Source organism: Anabrus simplex, chromosome 2, assembly GCF_040414725.1.
Source record: "Anabrus simplex isolate iqAnaSimp1 chromosome 2, ASM4041472v1, whole genome shotgun sequence".
Lineage (NCBI taxonomy): Eukaryota > Metazoa > Arthropoda > Insecta > Orthoptera > Tettigoniidae > Anabrus > Anabrus simplex.
The window spans coordinates 456,560,297-456,577,242 of NC_090266.1; the positions used below are offsets into that span (position 1 = coordinate 456,560,297).

The 16,946-nt window shown below is 40.5% G+C and overlaps 1 protein-coding gene across 3 annotated transcripts in view; it reads right to left on the reverse strand.

The window, feature by feature from the left end:
* Window positions 1–16,946, reverse strand: part of LOC136862883 (KICSTOR complex protein kaptin) — a 174,569-nt gene that overhangs the window by 19,115 nt on the left and 138,508 nt on the right. The window contains exon 7 of one of the 3 annotated variants that reach the window (XM_067139155.2): window positions 4,380–4,550. In XM_067139155.2, the coding sequence (XP_066995256.1) occupies window positions 4,380–4,550 (171 nt within the window). Of the gene's footprint in view, window positions 1–4,379; window positions 4,569–16,946 lie in introns of those variants that run through there. The other 2 variants (XM_067139154.2, XM_067139156.1) reach the window with 2 other exon arrangements.

Consider the following 16,946-nt stretch of genomic DNA (forward strand, 5'->3'; position numbering starts at 1 on the left):
TAAATGGAGGGAATTCTCTCATCTTTTAGAACTGTAGATCTATCCAACAGTGTTATTCTCTAAATGATTGTATGTAATCTTGATACCGTAGATAGATGGGCCCTTCACAGTGCGCTCTTCTCAATGCGGTAACAACATTCTATCTCTTCCATTGCCTCGGCAAGGCCATAAATTCCACAAGTCAGCTGTCTGCCTTGCACTATCTCCACTTTCCCTTTTAACATAACGGACCCTGCGGTCCGGCCGGCGGGCCATATCGCCACTTGCTTTTCAATTCCATTAATTTTCCCAGGATGCCATTAGCATCAGTAACACATATTGGCGTTCATCTAGCCTTATTCATATCCTCAGCGTGGAATTTATGCAGCACGCCTTTTATCCACTTATTGGGGGAAAGATTCATATTTTCACTAATATCGCATTTAATACAACCATCATCAGCCTGAAAAGCTCCGCCCCCATATCACGGTACACCCAATACATACATGTTACAGAAGAAAATGTTCTATCACTCGGGACAAATATACGTCAATATTCGCGATCTAGGTAAAACACAATCACAGTCACACCCCACTGTCATTTCTCTGTTTTTTTCTTCTTCATCCTTAACTTATATGGGAGGATTACCTGACATACATGTAAAGCACACAATAAAAAGTTTTAGAATCTTTGGACGACTCATACTGGTCATAAACTGATGGTGAATTTTACGTGAATATCAAATCCCTTTAAATCCCATAATGCTTCACAATTAATCAATTCTAGGGCCTTAAATACAACATGCACTAGTTCACATGATAGAAATAAAATAAAATATGGTTATCCAATTGTGAAGAAAAATCAATGCAAACCCTAATAAGTGACTATTACCATCCCTTTGAAAACAGCGAAGTCTTCCACTACATTTCTAAAGAATTAGCATGCAATTTAGATATTTACATTTTTACAGGAAATACGACTTTCTAATATTTGAAATTGGTACTCAACACTGGTCTGAATCATGTCCACAGATGACCGGGCAGGCACATACAGGGGTTTAGTCGAACATCATGACTGCGTCAACAGCATGGAGCCCAGAGTTCGTTTGCAGTTGGCTTGATTCACGTACAATGTGGGATGATCTCGACATTGTATGATGTGTTGAATGAGTACAGGCCAGTTGTACATCGTCTTCTTCCTCGGACGGGTATAAATGAACCGATTTGAAACTGAAAAGAAATGGCTTTAAGAAAACTGGTGAGTACATTAATCTTCGGTTTTACATTGAATATCTTCTTGATTCATTCTGGTGAATTTTAATTGTTGTATTCTTTTTATACCATGGGGTTATTCAAACTATGTATCAATCTCACAGTTTTTTTACTGATGTTTCTATGTGAGTAGTACTGCAATGCACACATGGCTGGAGTTGTTATTATTGACTCCCAGGTTACTTGAAATAGGGTATAGTTTCAGAGGCTAGTGTGTCCTTGTCATCCAGTGGTATGACATGGTCGAATGGTTCACATGTTCTGAGGTCAATCCTGTAATGTTGCATTGAGAATTCATATTGGCACGCAGCTTCATACTGGCATGAGCATCCCAGTGATGTGAAGTCCACATCTGGTAACAGTCAAAACAGGTTCCACTACTTCGATGTCCTCATCAAGAAGCCCTTCAGATGTGTTGTCACTACTACCTCACTATGAGCTGGTATCACTTCCCTATTGGGTAGCATATCCTTGCTACTCATCAGGCATTCCAGGGCATACGAATGTAACTTCTTGGTGACCCAGTCATAGTATATATCGTCTCATGTCAACAACAGTCACTTAACGAGCCCAGAGCACATTAACTCTCAAGATGACATCGGTGATGTCTACGATGGAGGCCCAGATCCTTAGGCTTCTCCGCCTCAACGTCAGGTACAGCAGTGTCTCCTTCAGGACAGGGATGGTGCCCCCTCAAGTCATCCACAGCATGAGAGTGGTTTGTCTCCCTTTCCATCCCCCCCTTAGAAATAATCATATCTATCAGGATGCGGCATGGTCTATCTCACAGCCACTCATCCACAATCAGGCCAATGCCACTCCTCTCTATGACTATTTTAGTGTGAAGCAAGAGGATGGTAATGACAGAGTCAAAGAGCCCCACTCCTTGTCTCTTCCTAGTTGTTCTTCTCACTTCCCAGGGTGAGGGATAACTCCTGCTGGCCCTTCTTTCTCAAGATGACCACGTTCTCTGCATTGCCAGCAGATAATTCCCCTAGAACCTCAGCGTTCCAGTGATGGCGAGCATCACACTTGGTGATGAGCAAACCACCACATTCTCTTCTCTCTTGATGGCTCATACCTGCTGCCGGTAGCCAATCCTCAGAGAGCCATGCTCACTGCATTGCCAGCAGATGATTTTTCTGAAGCCTCGGTGTCCTGGTGGTGACCAACATCACTCCGGTCGTGATGATCGGACCCTCCAACTTATCTTCATCCCTGACTGATGACATCAGAGTTGCTATTGTCTTCACTGCTTCCATAGTTTGGGTGATGTTGAGGGACTCCTTTAGGCAATGCTCCCCACCAAGCTTTAGGTGTTGGTAGATCTCAGTGTCACAAAGCCTGTTAACAAACGTGTAGGCAGACTCTTGCTGTGTGTGTTCTGGCGTTAAGCACTTCAACCCTTGTGGGCCAGTTGTTCTCCTGCAGCTCTTTACCTGCATGCTACGTCCTCTTCTTCAGCTGGATAAAGTTAAGTGGCTGCCAGCTGGTTGTCTCTATAGTGTCCCTTAAGTGCCCCCAAATCTTCATACACAGGGTTTGGGTGGATGCTATGTAGCATTTTTGTCACTCGGCCATGCAGCCCGGCAATGAGTCGTTTGGCCTGTCCTCTGGTGTCCAAGCATTACGGTTGATAAAGGTCTCAAACAGGGCCTGGAACGTCACCCAAGACATGCTTCCATCGATGTGTGGGGTTTTCACTTTTGCAACGCTGGTACCGTTGTTGCTGCTGGTAGACCTTGGTGTGGCTTCTAGGGCTGCCATCCTTCTCTGTATATCACTCAGCACTTGTCTCAAGTCTTGAACATTGGATTCCACAACTGGAGATATTGCCTGGAACTGTTTATCATCTGCTTCATTAATTCCTTGTCTCAAGTCTGAAACACAGGCCTCTACAATCTGAGGTATTGCCTTGAACTGTTTGCTGACCACTTCAATCATCTCTTGCTTCAAATCTCGAACACTGGACTCTACAGGTATTACCTTGCCTTGAACTATTTTTCTAACATTTTACTTATGTCCTGCATAATGTCATTTCTTGTTTTTGGAAGTTGTTTTACATTGCACCGACACAGATAGATCTTATGGTGACGACGGGACAGGAAAGGGCTGGGAGTGGGAAGGAAGCGGTCTTGGATGAAAATGGAAAACCACAGAAAACCATGTTCAGGGTTGCCAACAGTGGGGTTTGAACCCACTATCTCCCGAATACTGGATAATGGCCGCACTTAAGTGACTGCAGCTATCGAGCTCGGAAATGTCATTTTAAAATCTTATCTTTAACTTGTACTGTCCATCCTTAAGTTCATTTAACTTAGCTTTAATCTCATCCAGGCTAGATTTAAGTTAATTCTGACTAGCTTTATACTCTGTTCTAGCCTAAGTTCATCCTGGCTTATTTTAGGTCCTCGCTGTACTCCCCAGAGCTTATTTCATAGAACAGTCAATTACTCTAAAAATTTCTTGTACTAAACACGCTACCTATTGTATCCTTTTTGATACCAGTTGTGACGGGTTATCAGGGTCCTAAAAATATACTTACTGCTCAGACAGGTAGTGTGTATTTCTGTCTACTAATATCAAACTACTATTTACGAGTATACTCGTGTTAAAATTTTCCACTCAACACAGTTTGTACGAACGAACGTAATTGAACACATAGCACTCTGGTACATCAAACTACTGCTCTCCAAGATGGCTGCTCAGAGCGCAGCCTCGTTCACAGAGTAGTTCACTGCACAGCTTGCTGCACTTCTCGTAATCAAGACTGTCTTACTACCGATGCACTCCCGAATGCCTCGTCATTGACTACTGACCATCTTGTTACCCATTCGTGACTGACTCAAGATATTCTCACAATTTCCATTTCCATATCATCCAGGGTACCTTTTCCATCGTTAATTAGCTCCTACTTTCTTCTAAGGAGCTTCCTCATCATTAGACTCAACAATTCACATCCGGTATTGTTTCGCTTGCTGCCGGTCCTGCACATAGTGTTGCCACTGCACCAGCATTGTAGCCTCCCCCCTGGACTCTCGCTTTCATTGTCACAACATAATATAATGTGAAGAGAAATACCATTTAAAAACAATTTCATAAATAGATTCAGTTTTGATTCAAACTTACTTGCATGATATGAACCCCTCGAAGAGTTAAAACAACGAATTCCCGTACTCCATCACCAGTGATATCGAGGTAGAGCATGGCATGGATTGGATTGGCGAAACTGCGCTGGCTTGTTAGAACCCATCTCTCTGCATTTTCATTAGTTCCTTCATGATGTTTGTAGACAAGCATCTCCTAAAACATTAATACCTGAAGGCAATTCAGAATGAAAACATATACTATTAAAATGGGGCGGGGGGAGAAGAAGAAACAAGAAGCAAGAAAGCAGCAACCAGAAGCCAACTGTGTCAGCCGTTAATTGTCAATTTCAGGGTTAGTCCATTTCTGGCAATGTTGGTAGAAGGATTAAAAGAAACAGTAAAACCACAAACCATAATTGCAAGCTATTTTGTGTTAACTTTGCATATATCAGAATATAGTAAGAACCAATAAACTAGAATGAAATGGGCAGCCTTATACCTCAGGCAGTAGGGTGCTGGCTGTCTCAGCTCAAATTACAGTTTGATGCCGGCTCAGTCGAGTGGTATTTGAAGGTGCTTGAGTACATCTGTCTCATGTTAGTAAATTATTAAGAGCAATCAAAGGGCTTTATGTTGACGATACAAACAAGTGAGAACAATGGGAGGAGGGTATTAAGAATGAGGAGATGAAGGCTAAGTTAGGAATGAACTTGACTGATGAAGCTGTATAAAAAACTGGCTTGCCGGGCTGAGTGGCTCAGGCGGTTGAGACGCTGGACTGACCCCAACGTGGCAGGTTCGATCCTGGCTCAGTCCGGTGGTATCTGAAGGTGCTCAAATATGTCAGCCTCGTGTCGGTAGATTTACTGGCACGTAAAAGAACTCCCGCAGGACTAAATTCCGGCACCTCGGCCTCTCCGACGACTGAAAAAGTAGTTAGTGGGACGTAAAGCAAATAACTTATTATTATTATTATTATTATTATTATTATTATTATTATTATTATTATTATTTTATTATTAAAAAACTGGCTTTGCGTGGTGTGGTCACATGATGTGAATGGAAGAGGATAGGTTACCTAGGAGAAATATGGACTCAGTCGTCGATGGCAAGGGAATTAGAGGGAGACCAAGATGACGATGGTTAGACTCAATTTCTTATGATTTAAAGATATGTCGTATGTACGCCATCATACTCATAACCCAACTCTTGTAAAACCTTCAAATATTATGTTTAATATACTTTTAATTATCTTTTATTAAATGGTAAGTGTGACTATACCCTGTAAATATGTATTGTACATTCGTATAACCTCAAATATGTATTGTGAATATGTCTAACCTAAAAATCTGTGTAGTGGAAAACTACAGAAAACTCCATCATATTTGTATATCGGGTATAATCCACTATCATTCTGATACATATGGGGGTTTCTGGAAACTTACTGTAAAGCTTTATTATCTGGACTAGCATTTGTACCCGTTCTTCGCACAGGAATTGCATGTTACCTTCAGGAATTTATGCGAAGTAACATGGCTCTATTCACAAGTTTAAAACTACATGTTAAAATTATATTTTCGTACAAAAGTGCATGGAAGTAATGTGAAATATGATGAAGCTGAACAAAGTCGAGAGAGAATGATGGTGATTTCCAAATTTATTGTACGGTACAGTTCCTGGTTCAAAGTTGTGCGAAATTCTCCATGGTTCTCAGGTTGCATATTGTATCTCTGACCACTGGCGTGCCGTTCTGACATTGTCAATACCTCTCGTAATATCTGTCCTATCAAAAAGAGTGAAATGGCTCTTTAGTTTTTCCCTTGCCCACCCCTAAGTGACATGCAGAACAAGTCCCACGGGACTTGGATTAAAAATCAAAATTTTTGCAACCATCTGCGTTATTATCCGTCGTGTGATAAATGTGTACATGGCGTAAATGAACAGAAATAACATATTCTTAAACATTTCTTGTTTGCAGTCTTTTGATGGACCTAATGTTAATGAAAATATTTGAGAATTATCTTCCCATAAATACCAACTCCATTTGATTACCATGACATCATATGCACCTGATAACACAATTCTGAGTAGAATCCAAAAACGTAGTTTGGCTGAAGTAAGCCCAGCAGTTTTGCACTTTTACGAAGATAGAAACAGACAGATAGACACCAACAAGAAAAGTTCTACCTCATGTTACCTTGATGTTCAGATACATTAGGTGGGGTTAATTTTCAAGCCGAGCAAAATATCATGCATTCTCTGATTTTCTCATGTTAGGGATCCTTCAAATAACTGTACGTCTGTGAGGGTGTCTGTAACTGGCTGCAGAGCATGAAGCATGTAGCAAATAGTAATTTTCTCTGTCATTTGAAGAGTAAGTGATAAATATAATTTTTGATCCATATTGAAGATACTATATGTAGGATGCTAAATAGTTTATTATGTCACCTATTCAATACATTAGAAATTTTAAAGATTTAGGAATTTATTATTATTTCCATATGAGACATGTTTCGCCCTTCTTTGAGGGCATCAGCAGTCATAGTACTACCTCAAGGCATAAATCAGGTACCTGATTTGTAATTAAATTGTAAATACTAAGATATAAAATGGACATATTACAGTGGGAAAGTCAAGAGAAAAACAATGTTCAATGATGATATAGATAACAATATATCAGCCGTTGGCTGTAAATTATCAGTTGTGAATGATAACAGCGTCAAAATGTTCGGGTATGTTGTACAAACGATGACTTAACATATTAACATGGGGCAGTTTAAGGGAAGGATAAGTGACTTGCAATAATAGGTAAGACCACAGGGTATTTGACAGTGTCCAGCAGCAGTGGCCCATATGAAGTATTGACGTTATATTATCAGAAATGTTGGTAACTCTTACTAAAATTTCATTAAGAAACAGTGTTCATTGAGAAAACAATGTTCATTAATAACTGGAGTTTAAAGGGGTTATATTAACATATTTATAAACACAGTAGTCGGCACCAATGCGTAAAACCACAGGGTATTTTAGCAGTGACCAGCAGTGGTGGTCCAAAGAATCATTGACGCTACTCTATTAGGAAATCATAGGAAGTTATATAGTTTATAAACATATTTACATGGAAGCAGTTTGGGGAGAAAGGATACAAAGTGTCTGGCACCAATGTTCATAACAATAATTACTGCCGTTGGTTGACAATCACGGTTTGACAGGGCAACTACACAGTAATATTTACATTATTCTACTGAATAGTTGGGAAATTACGAGCTTATCATACATATTTACAAGGGAGCACTTCCCCCTCCACAATGACCCCATGGATACAATATGCGAAGTAAAAACCACAAGACCTTCAAAAACACACCACCCAACACATAAAATAACATCTCAACTGCAATAGGAAAAAGACATCAACACTATCCATGTAATTTTCGAGACCATACATCCCCCCCCCCCTCTTTTTTCAACTCAACACTATGGAGGGAATTAGATATTTTTCCACCAATAGAGTATATAAAAAATCAGATGTAAGGCTTTTCAGGCGTTTGCTCTATTAACCAGCGTTTTGTCTTAGGTCTGACACTAGACTCATCAGAGTAGGATGTGTCAGACCCTCCCCACTGACGCTGGGGTGTATGCAGGTGAACTTATCAGAAGCCCATTAAAAGAGGCACAGTCTGATAACTGCATACGGGAGATAAATCTCCACAATGGAATTATTGCCCGCCTAGCAATTCCGAATGGAAATTCTATAAGTTCACCTGCATACACCCCAGCGTCAGTGGGTAGGGTCTGACACATCCCACTCTGATGAGTCTAGTGTCAGACCTAAGACAAAACGCTGGTTAATAGATCAAATGCCTGAAAAGCCTTACATCTGATTTTTGATATACTCAACGCCACATCAACCAACACTCCCAACACATTACAAGCTCGCCCCTCCACTCTACCTCCCACCTTTCTGTCAACTCTCCTCTGCACACGCTCCTCCCTCCCAAATGCTCCCCCCCACCGTCAAATGCACAAACACATGCGCAGAATACCGGCTGAGCTTCCTTCATAGTCAGTCAACACTCACGAACAAGTAGCTTCTCAGCGGCACATCTGATACGTAACACTAACATTTACTCTTCTTTACTTACCTAGATCTTTTCTTTAACACCCATTTAATAATAGCATCTTGATCACAGATAACTTCCACTCCATCCACCACAGTCTTTAACAACATGCTAGAATCCAGAACGCACTGGCACCAACATGGCGTACCACTACAGATCTATTTCACAAACAGAAATGAAGATGTCTCGTCCTTAGCCATGATGCTCCGACTCTGTGGTAGTGTACTTTCTCATTTAATCCCTCCACTGCGGATTATACCAAAAGCAGCTCCATTCTATTTCACTAGACCAGCATCACAAAAACAAAAACTTCGTCCCGATGTTCTTCATGTTTTCATTTACGGCAATATTTCCGTTTAAAGTCTCATCAACATTCTCACGCTGGTAAATTTCACATAGCATTCATAGTTATCAAGAAGTTAACAAAACTCAAAAATGAAAGATTCTAACCCCGCAACATGTTCCTTGAAAATACAAATATCAACAAATAACTGCTGTCATTTTTGCCATTCACAATGCACCATGTACTCAACGACCTTTCGTTTCGACTACACTGAAATTATGCCTAAACATTATGACACCTAAACAAGTTTCCTTCCACGCCAGCCAAATTCACCGTTGCTCATTGAGCCATATTCACGAACCCCAGACTTCAACCAGACAGCTTTCAGTACGACTATCGCCTAATAGAACTTCTTTTGGCAATTTAAAAAACGTTGGAATACTTTTCCTAGCATTCCAATAATTGTGAACTGAGGTCAGACCACACTGCATATTACTGTGTAGTTGCCTTGTTAATACTGCAATCATCAACCAATGGCAGAAATAATGTGATGCACATTGGTGCCAGACATTTTGTATCCTTTCTCCCCAAACAGCTCCCTTGTACATATGTATTATAAGCTTGTAATTTCCCAACTGTTCAATAGAATAACGTAAATATTATCGTGTAGTTGCCCTGTCAAAATGTGATCGTCAACCAACGGCAGTAATTATTGTTATGAACATTGATGCCAGACACTTTGTATCCTTTCTCCCCAAACTGCTTCCATGTGAATATGTATATAAACGATATAATTTCCTAAGATTTCCTAATAGAGTAGCGTCAATGATTCTTCGGAGCACCACTGCTGGACACTGTTAAAATACTCTGTGGTTTTACGTATCGGTGCCGACTACTGTGTTTATAAATATGTTAATATAACCCCTTTAAACTCCGGTTATTAATGAACATTGTTTTCTCAATGAACACTGTTTCTTAATGAAATTTTAGTAAGAGTTACCAACATTTCTGATAATATAACGTCAATACTTCATATGGGCCACTGCTGCTGGACACTGTCAAATACCCTGTGGTCTTACCTATTATTGCAAGTCACTTATCCTTCCCTTAAACTGCCCCATGTTAATATGTTAAGTCATCGTTTGTACAACATACCCGAACATTTTGACGCTGTTATCATTCACAACTGATAATTTACAGCCATCGGCTGATATACTGTTATCTATATCATCATTGAACATTGTTTTTCTCTTGACTTTCCCACTGTAATATGTCCATTTTATATCTTAGTATTTACAATTTAATTACAAATCAGGTACCTGATTTATGCCTTGAGGTAGTACTATGACTGATGATGCCCTCAAAGAAGGGCAAAACATGTTTCATATGGAAATAATAATAAATTCCTAAATGTTTAAAATTTCTAATGTACCGAATAGGTGACATAATAAACTATTTAGCATCCTACATTTGAAGAGTAATCAAATTTATGTACACAACTAAAATTGTTTAAAATGAGCAGGTGTTTCACATATAGTCTACAGATTTTACATATAATCAATAGCGTAAGAGAAAATGGAAAGAAACTCTTCTGTTATACCAATAAACTCCCAGTCTATTCAGTGATTTTAAAATGATATGCATATCAAAACCTGCCCCTGAATGAGTAGACTATAGATATGAAGTTTGGCTGGGATATAATCAATAATGTAAGAGAAAATGGAGGGAAAAAAAACAACTCTTCTCTCTTCGTATAAACTCCCAGTCTATTCAGTGATTTTTGAATGATATGCATATTGGAACTAACATTTGGATGAGTAGACTCTAAATATGAAGTTTGGTCAAGATATAATCAATAGTATAGGAGAAAATGAAAAAAAATATATATATCTCTTCTGGTCTTTGTATAAACACCCAGTCTGTTCAGTGATTTTTAAATGATATGCATATCAAAACCTGCTCCTGGATGAGTAGACTCCAAATATGAATTTTTGTGGAGATGTAATCAATAGTATAAGAGAAAATGGAAAAAAAAAATTTGTTTCGTCTTCATATACCCCCCCCCCCGTCCGTTCAGTGATTTTAAAATAATAGGCATATTGGAACCTGTGTTTGGATGAGTAGACTCTAAATATGAAGTTTGGTTGAGACATAATCAATAATGTAAAGGAAATATTGAAAACACTATTTTGGTCATCCTACAAACCGCCGATCTATTCAGTAATCTTTAAATGATGTGCATACAAAACTCACTCATGGATGAGTAGACTCCATGTATGTAGTTTGGTTGAGATATAATCAATAGTGTAAGAGAAAATTGAAAAAAACTCTTCAAGTCTTCCTATAAACCCCCAGTCTATTCTATCCTTCCTAGATGAGTAGACTCTAATTATGAAGTTTGGTCGAGATATATTTAATAGCGTACGAGAAAATTGAAAACAAATCTCTTCTGATCTTCCTATAACCCCCCCCCCCCCCCCAGTCTATTCAGAGATTTTTAAATGATACGCACATCGAAACCTGCTCCTGGATGAGTAGATTCTAAATATGAAGTTTGGTGGAGATCTATTCAGCCGTTTACTTGTGACGATGGAACAGACAAAAACCAGACAAACACACACGAAAACTGAAAACTACTGGTATGGTTTTGAACTGACCTAAAATGGATAAATACATAAAAATTTGGTGAAATAAATGACATTACAGACAACGGACCATCTAGAATTTTATATTTACAAGATACATGCAGAAACATTAGGAATATTATAGACTTATCCATATGTCAAAAATAAGCTTCCTAGAAGGAAACCATAATTTGATTTCATCGATTGCAAATGTTTCAAAAACATCTCGAACTCTTTAGGCTCTTCTCTTTAGCCTAAAGAGATTGAACTGTTTTGTCCGTATGCGTTTATAAACCATAATCGAACATTCAAGTTTGCTCCACTCCAATGAAGAGACCGGTCGATCGATTGTTCCTGATATGCTCGGATGTGTTCCACCTAAAATGTTGCAAGAACGTTTCCAGAAGTCGATATTTCTAGACTGTTTGTCGAACATCATATTCTTAAACAAACACTTCAAATGTACACCAAGTCATGGGGTAACAAGATCAACCCACTAGTTAGTGGGATAGGATACTATGACGTTGATCTTTACACCAAGTACCCCACACCAAAACCTGTTCAGCCACAGGGTTAGGAGGCGGGAGGCCAAGAGCTGGCCCCCTCCTAAGCTGACACTTATACATTACACAAGCACACACTATACTGCAGACACCACGTATCTAGGAAAATATGTTTCCTATGATTACAGCTGTCTTCATCCCGCGGGACCCAAGCGAGGAAGGATTGATAGAAACACAACACAATAAAACGATGGCAGCGCAGCCAAATGGCCAAGGATGAATCAATCCACCTCTGCCCCCTGACAAAGATATGGAAGCAGAAAACTAGCCCGCACTCTATAAGGAAGACAGCAGTACTAACTTACATGGTTATTTTGTGTTCTTTACTTAGGTAGAATCCTGGACACGAGAGCAGACAAGCAAGCCTGCACTCTAATGGACGTCTGTATATATGTAAATATCTTGTACCTAATAACTTTAGCATGTCTGCAGATCTACAATGACACGTGTTTCCAGCAACACCGCACGAGAGGGACATCGACAGGCAGAGGAAGATAGCCCCTTATACCACATAAGGCTCGGCTCCTAATCCCCTTCTCCACATGAAGACTTGGTACCAGGGACCACTGGCTGCTGGACCATGGGACCAGCCTGTGCCCCAAAGCCTGGACGCCAGTGGACACGAGCCGCACCTGCCAGTGACAAAAAGGACTGAGCCCCATAATAATTGACAATGGCAAGGAAATGGTTATGATTGCATGACACATATTCCTAACTAACACAACCTCCAGAACTTTCCAGCCCACATCCTTGCATGTGATATCTACAAGAAGTCAGGTTTTACATATAGGCTCTTTCTCTTCCGCCTATGTGGTTTTTATCTCAGACCCTTAATACCACGCCTCAACACCGCCTTACCAACACAAATATCTGCCTGGTAGCATGCCTGACATGGAAACAGGCTGATACTCCTGTAGTATAATCTCCCACTCCTCCCTGCTATCTCTTTCTTCTTAGTACTAATAGCACATCGGAGGCAATGTAGAATAGTGATGATAACCATGTGGGGGGGGGGGGGGGGGGGAGGGAGCAGGTTTCGGGGGCCATCCTTAAACAAAACCAACAAAACTGCTATTTGTTTTTGCTATTTACTTTACGTCGCACTGACACACATAGGTCTTATGGCGACGATGGGATAGGAAAGACCTAGGAGTAAGAACGAAGCTGTGGTGGCATTAATTAAGGTACAGCCCCAGCATTTGCCAGGTGTGAAAATGGGAAACCACGGAAAATAATCTTCAGGGCTGCCGACAGTGGGTTTCTTACCCACTATCTCCCAGATGCAAGCTCACAGCCACGCATCTTTAAACGCATGGCCAACTCGCCTGGTGATATTTATTTACACCAAAATGAAAATGCATTCAGAATGGTAGATAAGAAGTATAGAATTCAACAAGGCTATAGAGCTAGTTCCAAACACAGGATTGTGGCGGGTTTAATAAATTCTCAGAGGCTTGTAGACTGAACGCTGAAAGGCACAACAGTATATAATGAAGATGTATGTATGTATGTATGTATGTATGTATGTATGTATGTATGTATGTATGTATGTATGTATTATACCCGTAACACGGTTCTCAGTTAAAGTCCCCGATGTGTGTAGAGTTATGTTTCCCGCTGAACACGCTTCCCCTGCCAGCATGTCAGCTGCGAGCAGCAGGGAAGTGAGACTTCACAACTGGAGAACTTGGTCAAGGTTGTATTACGTCAGACGATGGAAAGTTCTATTCTCTTCCATCATTAATTTCTTCCAAACGAATTAAGATATGAAGAAATGAACTACATCATCGTGTAGCCTAATTTTGTGTAATCATGATTCCCAAGTTTCAAAGAGATCTGTTGAAAATTACAGAAGATATTAGCCATTGCAATTTCTTGGGGATACCGAATAAATAGGCAGGCATTTCGCTTGTCAAGCCAGTTCACCTTGTACCACAGCCGAGATTGGACGGCCGGCTGTTGGGTATTCTATGGTCACAATGTAAGTCGTCAGTTCGACTCTCTGCGAAAGTTTAAGTCCGCATGTTACGACGCACTACAAGACTTATAATATTTTCAGTGTCGTGTGCGTGTAGTGACAGAAACTGCGTCTTAGATGAGATGTGAACAGTTGAGGAGTGTTATCATTTACGAGAACAGTGTGACTGAAACTTACATTTTCTCACCAATACGATGTTACGCTAATATAATTTGATGTTCATATTTGAATGAGAGTGATTAACTTTACATTGAATACTAAAAGTGTTGAAACGTGATTATCAGTGAGACGTCAAACTGTCCATGATTTTCTATTTGATCTTGATAAATGATAAACTGTGCTAGTAGTGGAAAATAATTCAATATTTTCAGACTGTTCAGGTTATTGAATTTACAGTAGTGAAGCATCACAGTACATAGTTGTTCTACCAAAGGTGTTAAAACACTTTTCAAACTGTACGTCTATGTTACGAACGACTGATATAACTAATCATATTTAACAGTGTCGTCGAACTTTGATTCTCTTTTACAAGTGTCCAGATTCTTAAATGAGCATAAACTCAGTACAGTATTTGAACGATCTAGTGCATTTAACATTCCATAAATATCCCGATAAGACTTGTGTCGAACCCAGGACGGTTCCAGGAAGGACAATGTTTTCTTTTTCCATTTTGATAGTGAACGGGACTAAATTCACGGAACTTATTCTTTTTAATTTGATGTCGTGTGAAGTATTAAAACAGTATACCTTGTTTTCTACATCGTTATTCGAACAACACTCTCACACTTAACTTTAATAAGGCGAGTTTTGTTTTACATGATTAATACATCACAAGTTCAATTTTGACTGTGTTCTTACCAGTTACTTTGAATCCATTTCACACCCCAGTGTCACGTCACAACTAAGACTACGAGTGCTCCTAGACCATCCAGACCTCCGAGATATTCGAGACCTTCCAGATATTTGAGACCAGCTCGGAAGATGGTGGCACCATGAGCAAACATTGCGACCCCGCAATGTATCAGGACCAGTTCAACCCCAAGGAGAAGTACTGCTGTGCTGAGGTGATGTTAAATTTTGACTTTGTTTCATGAATAAACTTAAAAAAAAAATTAGTGTTCCATTTTACTTATCTTACTTCCCTCTCCTCTGTAACAATTCAGATAAGGACCAGTCATCTCTGGACCGAGTCTTGTGTTCAGCTAGCCATCGAAACAAACTTTTATGGTTACAGTATTTCACATCTTTTAATACACTGTTATTATTTGATAAACCCCAGTGGGAAAGGTTTTACTCTTTGTTCTAATGATGATGGCAGAGACGTGGCGAGCCATGGTCTCACAAGACATCGAAGGTGCTGAGGAGTCATTCTGATCCATGACCACCACACAGCATCCCATAATGCACTGGGATTGGTTGGAGTAGGATCCACGGTGTGCAGATTCCTCTTGAGAGTATCTCGGATATGCTCATTAGGAGTGAGGTTGGGTGATCTTTGAGACAAGGCAAACATCCTCATGTCTGAAGAAATGAAATGGCGTGCTTTCAGCACCAGGAGTGTCCGAGGACGTGTTCAGCTCACCAGGTGCAGGTCTTTTCATTTGACGCCCGTAGGTGACATGCGTGTCGTGATGAGGATGAAATGATGATGAAGGCAACATATACACCCAGACCCCTTGCCAGCGAAATTAAGCAATGATGGTTAAAATTCCCGACCCTGCCGGGAATTGAATCCAGGACCCCTGTGACCAAAGATGAGCACACTAACCATTTAGCCATGGAGCCGGACATGTCCGAAGAGTTTTCATTAAACCATGTGGCCACAATTCGGGAGTCACAGGTTGGTGCATTTTCTTGCTACAGGAAAAAGTTTCAGCGGGGTACTGGAGGCAAAGAAATGGGTGAACATGATCTGACAGCAGGTTGCTCCAATGTTCAATGGTGAGGAACATTGGCAGATATACCAGGGGTCCCACCCCATCATATGTGAACAGATCTCATACAAGGATACCACCATCACCCGCTGAACTGTAACCTACCACAATGGCAAGGACCTATTTTCTCATGTGCTGGGTGACATGCTCATACCCTGTGACTGGCGTGTACCAACTGGTACTTCGACTTATCAGACCAAGCGACCTTTCTGTATGATTCACAAGTCCAAAGGCCGTGTTCCTTTGCCCATGTCAGTCACTGTGCCTTGTGACATGTGGTGAGCAGAGGTATCCTTGTGGGACAGTGGCTTCTGCACCCAATTGCAAGGAGATGGTTCTGGATGGTAAGTATGCTCACACTTTGCTGTGGTCCAGCACTGAATTCACGATTGATCTGCTGCACTCTAGGCCTGTCTATCACCTCTTATCAACCGAGATAGCCAATAGCGATTTTTGTCATCAACACATGACCCCAGTGGTAGTAGTTTCCCCAAATCTCCATACTCATGGAACACACTGTGGTCTGTGGAAGGCCTAGTACCTGCACGACTTTGAAGATGGAATGCCCCATGCGTCTTGCACCAACAATCTGGCCGTAACCAAATACACAGAGATCTCTTATCTTGCCCATCCTGTGGTTAACTGTTACTCACATACCCGATATGAGGTCTGAAGACATCACAGTCAAAAGCTACAGCGTACCATTACATTCGCTGGTCTGACCACTGCACCATTTAGCCAAAAGAGCAGCTATCTCTAATTCAATTGCTCACCAGTATATTTTCCAAAATATTATCAGGAATGTGACAATAAAATCACAATTCAAGTACTTGTTTGATTCTTTTGGAGAAAAGGTTTCAGTGTGAATTCAGTAGCCGAGGAAAGACAGTGTTGACTAAAATCAGAACACCTAACTAAAGATGCGTAATGATTATTTTCACAGCGTAAGTACACTGGGCAATACTGGAACAGGTACTGCAGTGTGGTTTGTCCTCGCATATCAAGCACACAGGAACATAAATATTAGGTCTGTCTGTCTGTCAGGTCATCAGCCCAGAGGCTGGTTGGATCCTCAAATAGCACCACCAAAAGTTATGCGGTTATAAG